Source organism: Daphnia pulicaria, chromosome 6 (assembly GCF_021234035.1).
Source record: "Daphnia pulicaria isolate SC F1-1A chromosome 6, SC_F0-13Bv2, whole genome shotgun sequence".
In the NCBI taxonomy this organism is placed as follows: Eukaryota; Metazoa; Arthropoda; class Branchiopoda; order Diplostraca; family Daphniidae; genus Daphnia; species Daphnia pulicaria.
This window is the reverse complement of record NC_060918.1, coordinates 2,876,503-2,888,165: the sequence shown is the minus strand read 5'-3', so window position 1 is coordinate 2,888,165 and position 11,663 is coordinate 2,876,503. Positions and strand designations below refer to the sequence as shown.

At 37.3% G+C, this 11,663-nt stretch overlaps 1 protein-coding gene across 1 annotated transcript; it reads right to left on the bottom strand.

The window, feature by feature from the left end:
- Positions 1-20: 20 nt before the first annotated feature.
- On the bottom strand, positions 21-5,150 carry LOC124344559 (sortilin-related receptor-like). The gene is made up of 12 exons (XM_046798129.1): positions 4,989-5,150; positions 4,167-4,223; positions 2,162-2,387; positions 1,951-2,082; positions 1,754-1,873; positions 1,640-1,675; positions 1,430-1,567; positions 1,178-1,359; positions 877-1,096; positions 604-794; positions 464-527; positions 21-385 (listed from the first exon to the last, which is right to left on the bottom strand). The coding sequence occupies exons 1-12, from the start codon at positions 4,998-5,000 to the stop codon at positions 357-359; spliced, it is 1,407 nt and encodes a 468-aa protein (XP_046654085.1). The 5' UTR covers positions 5,001-5,150; the 3' UTR covers positions 21-356.
- Positions 5,151-11,663: the final 6,513 nt, after the last annotated feature.

The window sequence follows — 11,663 nt, the reverse complement described above, 5'->3', positions numbered from 1 at the left end:
TAAACTTGCAACATTTATTTATGTAGAAATAAGAATTCTTTATGTGCTGATAGGAAAAAAAAAGAGATAACATGGAATAACAGAAAATTCTATGAAAAGATTTTAGGAAGACTGATGACATCGTGGATTGATGTGCCAAATAAACATTATCAAGGCTATGGATATAATGTCCTCGACTAACCAAACCAATAAAATCATTAATATCAATGAAGTTATTTTTATTCAATCAGCTAGTTATTGAATTAGTATACAGGGGAGTGAGCCTGTGACTTTTTTTTCCATTTATATGAGTAGATGTGAAAATGATAATCAACATCTCAAAAAACGTGATAACGAATATAATGTTTTACCGTGTTTTACATCTTGTTGATGATTGTTGGACAACCTGCAAAATAAATCAAACATCACAATCTATTTTTCGAAATAAATGTGCAATTTGCTAGTCAATTTTCATGAAACTCACGACAGATTTCACATTGGGTTTCGTCAGAGTTATCACCACAGCCGTCTTGACCTGTACAAAGAACCTTGGAACCGGAACAGAATTGAAATGACGTTAGCGCTTTGAATAAACAAACAAAGAAAGTTGTTGTTAATTATTACAGCTGCACTTCTACATCTTCCGTTGCCGCACTGAAGCGGGCAGTATTCTCCGCTCTTTTTCTTTCGATATTCTCTTTTACACGATTGTTCCGGCTCGTCACTTCCATCACTACAATCAAAAATGGAATTGCAAAACGAGTGTTCCGGTACGCAGGTCCCATCGTTACATTTAAAACCGTTGCCGGGGCATTCTGAAATGGGAAAACGGTATAGTCTCTTCACATTTATGCTACTTTCCAGATATATAGCGACAATGCCATATTCTTTCCTTACCTTCGCCATCTTCAACCTGACATCGAGCTTCGTCTGATCCATCAGCGCAGTGTTGAATTCCATCGCAAATAAACATGCCCGATATGCAGTGGGCACCGCAAGGAAAAGAGCCGGTCGGACACGGACGCCGACGGCAATCGGTTTCGTCTGAAGCATCTTCACAATCAGCATGTCCGTTACAAGTTAACGACCGACTAATGCAATGCCCAGATGATCGACACTATTTAACGCGCACCAGCCGTATTTAAAAATGTGTTGCTTTTTTCAGTGTACATGTGTTATATTATCGTTAAATAAAAACCTGGAATGTAAGAGGATGGCAGCCAGTGTTGTTCCTTCCACATTGCAGGTCACCAGCGATGCATTGACAATAGCCATTTAGACAGCCAGAATTTGAATCAGCGGCTTGGCACTGAGCCCAACTAGTACATTCCTGACCGATACTTACTTTTCTATTTAAACCAAGTTCATTCTCGATCAAACCTGTTAATTAATGTGCGAAGAATGTTAACATCAAGATTTGCCAGTTTTTATCAAAATTGCTTAAGACCACCTTTAAGGGTAGCAACGCATCGATTATCAGTCCATCCAACGGTGAATCCGTAGTCGCAAATACAGGCAGATTCATGGCAGACTGAGTTTTTTATATGAGCTTTACACTCGACAGAAGAAGTACAACGCGAACCGATAACTAAGGAGAATGGTATTGGGTTCGTTCAACGGCGAAATCAATAACAGGTTAGTAAACAAGTCTTAATGTTACCTATTCGTGGCCGCAAACAGCTCGAGCCAACATGTTCTGTAGGCATAAATTAATAGTTAAGTCATCTGGACACAGTCTGGACAGTAAAACAAAAATTTATGATAAATTCCTTGCCTGTGGACGCGTCGCAGTAACAACGGCCGTACACATTTGGAATTATGAATTTGCAGTATGAGTGCTTTTGGGATAAACGACATTGATCATCGCTGAAGCACTTGTGGCCCAGCCGAGCCGCTGTATTGGTGGAACAAACGTGTAATTTGTTGGTTTTAATTTTAAATATGACCTGATCGTGAAGTTAATTGACTCACGTGGAAGGCAAAGATGTCGACGGTAAGGAGAATAGCCTCTGCTACATTGACAAAAACCATCAATGCACCCTGAGTTGGGTACACGCAAACTGCACTGGGAATTGGCGAAGCACTCAAATCCCAACAAGGCAGCTAGAGTCCAAAAAGAAAGTAACACCGCATGAATATTATAGAACTGCTTATAGTAACTGTTGTCCGTTTCTAAGTTTACTTGGAAGGCAGGTGGTTGCATTCTGAGCCATATGGAATGGTAAGCAGGTGCATACTCCATGATGGCAAATGCTGTCACGATTTCCCCGTCGGCACGAAGCACTTGAAACACAGGCTTCGCCCAAGTATCGCGTACTGCTGATGTCGTTGTGCTCAAAGGTGTATCTTTTAACGAGATCTGCCTTCTTACTATTGCCTTCCACAAATTTATTTTGGGTTAGCAGTACCTGGATGCATGAAACTTTTATTTCAACTTTATCAAACATTATCGAGCTATCGTGATAGGTGCAAGAAATTATATTTTCATGTTAACCTATTGCCTTTTATAGAAAATTTATTTTTACTTTGTTCAAATTTCCGCGGGACGACATCACAAATTAAGTTTCACTCGCAACAAGTTACATCAATTGATAAATTTATAGTTTTGTGCAACTTCTCGCTGGAAAGTGTCTTCGAGTTCTTTTATTATTCGCTAGATGGATATGCTTCATTTCAATTCCTATTTACATTGGGCTTTATCAAAAGGAATTTTTTCGGCGGACTTTTTTCTATTCAATTGCATCAAAATAAAAATCCCAAAATATAGCCGAACATTCAATTAAATTGTAAAAAAAAACGCCGTGTTCATTACTTATCCCAAGACCAAGATTGACTAAAATAAACACAACTGCGGCATAAATAATACTGCGACTAGCTCTGTAGAGTTCTATTAGTTTCGCATAAGAAGCTAATGTTGATGAAATAACTGATAGGCTATAATAATTTCTGTTAGTGTAGATTAGTACGCGATAAAAATATTAGCATATGTAACTCTAATAAAATCTTATTTAATCAAATGCGATTATCGAGTAGCGAAATAGAGTAGAAGCATAAGAAGGGTAGCTATTGACTCAAAAGAAGACTCAAGAGGTTCATTAAACTTTGAATTCGTGTGTATTCATGTGTAACCTTTATATTAACGAAGCTCAAAGATTCCGCAGTTTCACGGAGCCGTGGCGAGCTACTATAGAAGTGGAAAATGACACACTGCTACCATGACTTTCAACTTTTTTGCTACAGTTTGACGAGTTGTTTTATTAAACCAAAACGGGCCTAAAAGTTCCACGGGTGTTTGAATCTAAAAAGAAGAAAACAAGGATAGCTAGTGTATCATAAATATTGACTTGCTCTTCGACTCAGCGCGGAAGCCTTATGAAAAAGTCTCATGTTGGAAATCGTGACGAGATTATCACGATGTCACTGAAAAATCGGGGGTTGGCAACTCACAACTTGGGTGTACGAAGATTCGGGATTCTAGAGAGATTCTAGAGATTCCGAAAGATTCTATGAGAGGAGAGATAGGGAAATTCTGGCCAGGGCGGACCAGGGTGTACGAAGATTCTAGGGAGTTGCCAACCCCCGTGAAAAATCGATAGTTATTTTGACGATTAAGGTTTGCTTACTAACCCCGGTTGTTTTAATCTATACATAATTCAGGCTAACAGTATAATATGGTATTGTCAGTTATTTTTCATTGCTATTTTGACGCAAACTATTTTGAGAGTCTATCTGGCTTCTGGCCTAGCCATAAACAAGCAATGTAAGTAAGGCGCTATATAACAGTTCATAGAACATCATTTAATACGTGAATGTCGCGGAATGTTGAATAATAGCCTACTTGAATAGAAATTTACCATAGATTTTCAAACTTTACTATGATGACTTAACCAGATTCATAAATACTATAGTTGTTAACTCGACTCGCGTGATTCGTGTCATCACCATCGAAAAAAATCACTTTGAAATTATTAATGAATAACAATACACTACATTTTAATAGCTTAAAAACTAATACCAGAAACGACAGATAATACTTAAATATTTCACTTCGATAATTTTAACCTTTTGGAAGGAGTTCGCTAACAACATACATATAGAATAAATGAACTTTATAAAGTAAATATTGCATTATGAGATACCGACAAAATAGTTATTTTCTGTTTATGTAAATTTTTGCAACCACTCACCGTTATCAATGTCAGAGTGAAAAAGAGTTGTCCATTACCCTTCTTTCGGGAATTCACCTATAGAGAAAAATGCACTGTAGTTTTACACAAGTTCTGGATTACTATTTTTCATATCAGGCATTCGTCATTTCCAAAGAATGGCCACATAGTTAATATTAATATTTTAAATTTTAAATGATACACCACACAAAAAATGGAAGAACAAACTGATTTTATTTTTAATCTATTTTGTGCAACACAGCGTTAACGTTCAACACGCAACACATCCAACGTTAAAGCTTAAAGTTTTTCTTCTAGAACTATTTGTATTGGAATTGATCGGTGAAAAAAGAAGTGCTTCCGTGAACTAAGCGAATTGCATAATTTCCTTGTCAACATTATAATAAGTCTTTTTTACTAGACCTTATGCATTACAGAAGTTTAACGTACTAACATTTTAAGGATTTAAGTTCAAGGTAATTTTATTGAAAAGAAAGGAGCAGAACTTGGCTGGAAATCTAAGAGCGCGCGTTTAAAACGGCGTTGATAGTGAAATCCTTAAATTGCAAAAATTAAGCAATGCGATTGCTTAACCATTGATTCCGTTTCTTTTAAAACCTTGTATATTTATATTGCAAGTTGATAAAGCTACAATCTTCATTATAATTTATATATAGACTTAGTATTATTATTATTGTTAGTGTATTTATATCGGTAATTCTCTAAAGATCATCATGAGTTCACAACAGCACATCCGCTACTTTAAAACTTATAAACTCTTATAAACGGCAGTATTAGCCACGATAGTGATAAAATAATTTTAAATGTTCATTGTCTACTTACAGTAGTTATCATGGTGAAATCCAGAAATATTTATGATCACTGAAATGGTAATATGTGTGTCTAGTTGAACTTGCCTCTGTAACACAGTGATTTGGAAGGATAATAATGTTTCAGTAAGGAAGCTAAGCTGTGAAGTGCATTAGGTTTATTTCTGGACTGACTGCCGACTGACTGACGACGTCGATAAAAATGTTATTTATAAAGATCACTGTACCCACTTCCAGCCCCTTAGTTTGCATCACTTGCCCTTCCTTCCTGCTTTCACGCTCTGTTATAGCGGCGAGGAAAATAACACACAGACTTAAAGGGTGACGGATCATGGCACAATATCAAAGACTGGCCACGCTTCTTGACGAGGAACGGTTTAAGGTACTTAAGGACGAACTAAGTGGAAATTAATTTTAATGTTGTAAAACTTATTATTCAGCAAAAATAGTTTAAGTCTAGGCTACTGCTGCATTACCTATACTGAATACCAAGGACCTTAACACTTTTGTATTCCTGAAAACATGAAATCGCTGGGAAGTAAACTGCAAGGTAATTGACGGTAGTGATCATTGCAAGCTGTTTACAACGAAGGCCTATAGGCCTACAAGCATATTTTTGAGCATAAGACTTCCAAAAATTCTCTAACTCCACACCATAATCTTGAACAGCACTTTCGCTATTAAATTTAAAACCGAAAAGATTCTTGCTCTCCTTCCCCTAGAAGGGGTTGTTCACTCTCCTAGAAGGGGGTTGTCCACTCTCTCCTAGAAGGGGGTTGTCCACTTCCTTCTAGGGTGTACGAATTCAAATTTAAAAAATTATATTTCTGAAAGTTTTTTTTAACTTTTTGAATTTTTTAAAAAATATTGAAAATTTTCTGATTTTTCGAAAATTGTTGAATTTTTTCAAAATTTTTCTGAAAGTTTTCGAATTTTCTCGAAATTTCTGAAATTATCTGGAATTTATTGGAATTTTCAGAAATTTTTTGGAATTTTCAAAACAGTGGCATTGGGATCATAAGATGGGATAATTAATCAAACTTTGAGACCAGGTGAAAGTTTAAAATTTTTTGGGTGACGTGAAAAAATTTGTATCTTTCTTCCTTAGTCATTATTTCAAACACATCTGAAACCCCTAGAACATCGCGAATGAAGGCCTGTATACTTTTGAGATCCAAAAGAATAGTGCTAGTGCATGATGCGTCTCTAGCGGCCTGACGGTTTAGGAAAGGGGGGAAAGGGTCCGTACTACACCCAGCCGTCAGAAAGGGGAAGGGTAGCTCCAGCCGTCAAATAGAGACTAGACACTAGAGAGGGGTACCCCCCCCCCAACCGTCAGCCGTCAGAGCGCCCCTAGCGGCCAATAGCGCAAAACCCCATTCGAGCACCGTCAGCCCGACGGTGCAATAGAATTTTCGGAAATTCACTGAAAAATTCAAAGTCGAAGTCTTTAATCAACTGTGTAATTTTTATTTGAGTTGTGTTAATGTTTAAAACGTAACTACGTTACGGAGGTAACCCGTAACCGTACGATTTGGCCAAAAAAATACGGTTCGGCCTGGCCGAATAAATAACAAAGAATTGTGGCCGCTTTTCTGAGTTTTTTATTCGGCCAAGGCCAAATCGTATGAGTGGAAAAATATATCGAAATATACAATTCGGCCAATGCATTGTTTTTATGTTTTTTATTCGGCCAAAAATGGTGTGCAATTAATTAAAAAATATACTGTTCGGCCAATTGATCAGACTTCTTTCTATTCTTGAATTGACTGGTGGCCGAATGTGACATTAACTTTGTGCGATTCGGCCATTAAAAAATATTTTTAATTTAGCCCCTCTATTATTTAGAGAGTCTGAGTTTGTAGAAGTAGAGTCCCTTTTTTTTAAACAAAACAAAACCACACGTGTCACACGAATAAGTAATAACCTGCTTCAAACAAATCTTTTTAAGCTGTGGAACAACTATGATTCAAAAAAGAATAAAGGAGGAAGCTACAACCTGCTAAAAAAGGCCGCAAAGCTATACACAAAATACAGTTATAGTTAGATGAATAATGGGAGACTAATTTAATAAATGTATGTTCTATATACAGTACCTACCGAAAGTCTTTGGAAGCCTGAGAGGACCTTATGCAAAAACGCTGTTTTTGCAGTCCTCTCAGTACTACAGTTTTTTACCAAACTCTTTCAAATTTGGTGTGTACATAGGTAGAGATAGTTAGAACACCTCTGATTTTTTCAGATTTCTGTTTTCATTTTCCGAAGTACTTTTGACCCGTTCTAAAAGTCTTTGTAAAGCCGAGAGGACCTAATGCAAATTAGGCCACTTTGGCCTTTTTTTGCAGTTGAACGGCTAGGGCTAGGGAAACGCGACTTTTTTTAAAAAATAGACCTGCGTTAGCTTTATTTCAGATCGGGTTTTCATTTTTTCATTTATATTATCTAAGTTTAATTTTAAGTTGAAAAACGAAATTTTATAATTCCCCTTTTTCCGCTCCCATCCCTTTTAGTCAGGGAGCCCATGACAAATGAAACAAAAACCTTTCAAGAAAAGGTTTAACGACTATTTTAAGGGGAGGGGGGGATGGGAAATCTAAATCCACCCGTCTGCCGAGTCAGACTGGTCGCGTTCACTCGTGGTGCACTCCCGAAGTCGGCGTGATTTTACTGTTTTTGTCTCCTTCTATTCATAACTCATAAAGAAAAAATCAACTGTGTTATGGCATGAAAAGTAACACAAGTGGTTAAGTAAAAGAAATGTACATTGCTTTGTTAAGTTAAAAAAAATCAATCTTTTTCCGCCATCTCATTAATAGCTTCTTCTTCTTCGCTATCATTATCAACTTCCTGTTCATTTTCATAATCTTCTTCGTTTGAGGTTTCCTCAGGGTGCTGCATTTCTAAAATGTCATCAAGATTGGTTGGCTCCGTATCACCCTCAAATCAGTGAAGAGAGAATCGTTCACCATTTTCATCAGAATGCAATACCCAACCGTTTCCAACTGGAGAAAACATTTGTGATTCAAAAGAATACGAATGATTCCAAACTGAGCAAAGGCAGTTTGCTCTTTTTATTTGCTGTTCGAGTGCAGATTTTCTAGGAGGTAAACTTCTGCCATCAATTCCTTTAACTTTAAGGAGAGAGAGCTTCTTTTCTTCGAATCATATTTTTCACAAAACATTTGGTATCTTGCGTCGTTTACCGTTGGCTGTTTATCAGCATTTGTGTTTCTTTTAATGCCGTAAATTTCGCATGTAAACTTGTCCAATTCCGTAATTATGTCATTTGAAATCATTTCAGATGAGCCGAGTGACGCAAATGCTTTTTGAATAGCAGGGTTGCTCTTCAAAACTCTGAGAGGTTTCAACTTTCCTTTTCCAGCGAAGGCGGGTATTTGATCGCACCCAGTAAAGCTATGAAAACCACTCAAACTCCTAGCCAAATCTTGCCCAAGCATTTCAGAAATTGACGAGATGTTGAAAAACTTTAGAGAATTCTTAGCTGCTAGTCCTGTCTCCAAATACAGCTTTTTTTGTGGATTCATTTTTGAAATGTTTGAGAGGGCGATGATAAACACATCAGTATCAACTGACCTGATCACGACGGTAGCAGGCGAAGGAATATACGTAGCGTGGGCAATCATCTGTTAAAAAAGATGTATATTTTACTGATAATAAACTAACATGAATTTAAGAAGAACCTACCCTTGTATCTGCCTCTTCTTGACAACAACGTAATTCAATTTCTTCTTTACGGAGAATTCCCACTTCGTCGGTGTTTTTAAAAGAAAAACATGTTTCGCCTTCAGTCACGTAAACGATTTTATCTCCGAGCACAGAAGATAATGACGAATCGCATAAGGCAGTCGAAAGTAATTTAACGAATTCAATTTTGAATGAATCGCTTCGTAATGCGTTTGCAAAATTCGACGGTCGTTTCTGTTTTAATCCAAGAGTTGAATACAGTGTGTGTCCCTCTAAATTTCCTCGACGATCTCGCTCAGTATCTTTGATTGAAGGAGATTTTATATTGTCAAATACTAAATGAATTTCCTTTGCTGGGAAGTTGATCAACTTGACTAGAAGAAATCGGACGATATCTTGATAAATTCCGGGTAGTACTGAAGCGAAAAGGTGCAAGAAGAAAAAGCCGTCAATAACATAAGCGTCGATATGTCTCGGTGGATGAGTTGCACTCTTTCCGGCTATAGCATTAATTAGTGTAGCTTTCGGTGTATGCTGGTTCATCGTTCCATCCGTTTGACCAAATACCAGAGGGACAATTGACAATGGAAATTTAAAAACAAGTTTCATGTGGATTTTGTTTTTCATTGACAGCATCAACAGTTTTCCGCACATGTCGCGTTGCATTTGAATTTCCTTCACTTTTCCGTTTATCCTTTTAGTTTCTTTTACTCCCTCTTCAGCAAAGGTGAATACCTTTTGCCTTTTAATCGGTTTTTCAAAAGCAGTTGGGTCTTCTGTACAACATCCAATGAAATTGTTCATTGCTTGTGTCCCCATTTTCGGTACGCCAAGTAAGAAATTTTGAGTGGCGGTCTTGGCAGCTCTCCCTGTGCTTAAATTGTGTAGAGTGATACTTGGTGGTTCCATAAAAGGATTCATGCATGATTTGATGCATTGGATAATTTTGTTTAGCTGGCATGTATCAATTTTAATGCAACTGGATTTCACTTCTCTGCAAATGTCTTCTTTACGAACCAAGTTTAGAGAATCAAGCAAATCAGATGAAATTTCAGTGCGAATGTAGTGGCTAGCCGACCATCTTAGTCTTGCATGATAAGAGTCAGTAAGATTGATCACGCCTGTATACCATAGAAATGTAATAAAATATGTTTAATGTAGCTATATAATAAGATACATTTGCCTTACCGTGCTTTTTATTAGCGGCATCTAAATTAATGGTCTGCTCCAACACAAGATCCTGATAACTAGCGGAAAATGGTTTTTCAGTCCTCCGCACGGCCATCAATCCTTTCATGACTTCTTCTGTAATACCAGGATGAGTGTCTTCTATTCTTAGCAGGTTGTCAAGAAATCTTTGAAAATAAATGAAATTTGAACTTATGCTGACCTTTTAACGTCCAGTACAAAAACATTACCTACTACCCCACCGCGCATAATTCTGATGATTAAATACGAAAAACAACTTATTCATTTCGTTGAGTGCATGAATGTAGAGCTTTAAATTTCCTGTCCTTATCGCCCGGCTGCAATGATGGTAAACTTCTATAAATTCTACGTGGACCATACAAAATCTTGCCGTTGCACCATGACTTCCTTGTAGAGTATCATTCTTGTAACTTTCGTATTTTTCGAAGAGTTCATCAATTTCGGGTAAAATGGATTCAGAAATAGTAGTTTCATTGCTAGGTTTCATTTTCATTGTCGTAATAAGATGATTCAGAGTTACTTCATCCATCACGTCTTCTTTCTTCATAAAGGCTTGGAAATGTAATGTTGATAGTGCAAGTGCGAGCATCGGATGAATCCGCTTGTTACGGTTGAAATTAGTCCCGTTAAGAAATCCTTGTACAGAGCCTTGAGCTAACACGCCACTTTCAGTCAGAATGTGCGGAAGTCCGGATTCGGAAATATATTTTCCCACTGCTTTAAAATAAGACACCAAAATGTGGAAAGGACCTAGTTGTATGAAGAGTTGGTCGTATCTTGGCGATTCCATTTTCTGAATACACAAAGCAGGTTTTGCAATAGCCAAATCGTACGTGACGGAACAGTACTTTTGGTTACACTCTTCTTTTACATTCAAAGATCGCTCCAAAGTTTCTTTTACTACGTCAGTCCTTGTTGGCGACGCTTCAATTTGAGGCAAGTAGCAAATTCTCTGCTTAGGCTGCTTGTTTACTATAAGTTGAGAGTTGAATCCAACCCACATTGGGGTATCAGGCTTGTTGACGTAATGAGATACCATCCATAGCAAATCCAGTTTCTTTGCTGGTTTAATAGTTTCTTGTTTTAGTTGTCTCCTCTCATCCTCCAACGCAAGCATAGTATCAGACATAGACGGCTTTTTGTGATAAGGAGCAATGTCGATATCCCGTGCTACAAAAGTTCGACGTCTTCTTTTCCTTGTTCCGGAAACAGTCGTGTCTTCATACTCCGGTTCTGCCAATACTCGGTCGACGGCTTCTTCTTTGTCAGGGATGTTTTGAATTGCTATTGATACAGTGCCATGAAGAGTATCCTTTCCATTGAGGGTACTTATGAAGTATGATATCCTACTGTATCACTGATAACTTCAGATATTACAATACTTTCATAGTTACATGTCTTTCGAAATTTGTACACCAACGCTTTTTGTCTACAATTATCCAGCATTTTTTGAGAAAACTTTTTCACTGGTTCACTTGTATCTTCTCCTAAATGCAAAATGCACTTAAATTGTTCAGGAAAATTTGGTTCGGCAAGGGAGCCGTCACCCATTTCCATTTTTTGTTACGAGACGAGACTTCACTATTAGACACCACAATAACTTTGGTTTGATGTAGACGATAAATTAATATTTACCCGCCAAATTTACAGTGATGCCATTTAGTGCAGACATCGAATTTTTCCACTAAATTGCGTCTGCTTCATACAAAGCAACAGATTTACACGTCTGCCTTAATATATTCAGATTCCCTGTATTTTTCTCTGTTTTTTAGTG

What these genes read in the sequence shown, in the direction of transcription:
- LOC124344559 (XM_046798129.1), bottom strand. An exon ending in TCACTCTGACATTGATAACG is followed by an intron (nt 2,388 to 4,166) that starts GTGAGTGGTTGC and finishes TCATGCATCCAG; the next exon opens with GTACTGCTAACCCAAAATAA. An exon ending in AACCCAATGTGAAATCTGTC is followed by an intron (nt 386 to 463) that starts GTGAGTTTCATG and finishes TTTATTTTGCAG; the next exon opens with GTTGTCCAACAATCATCAAC.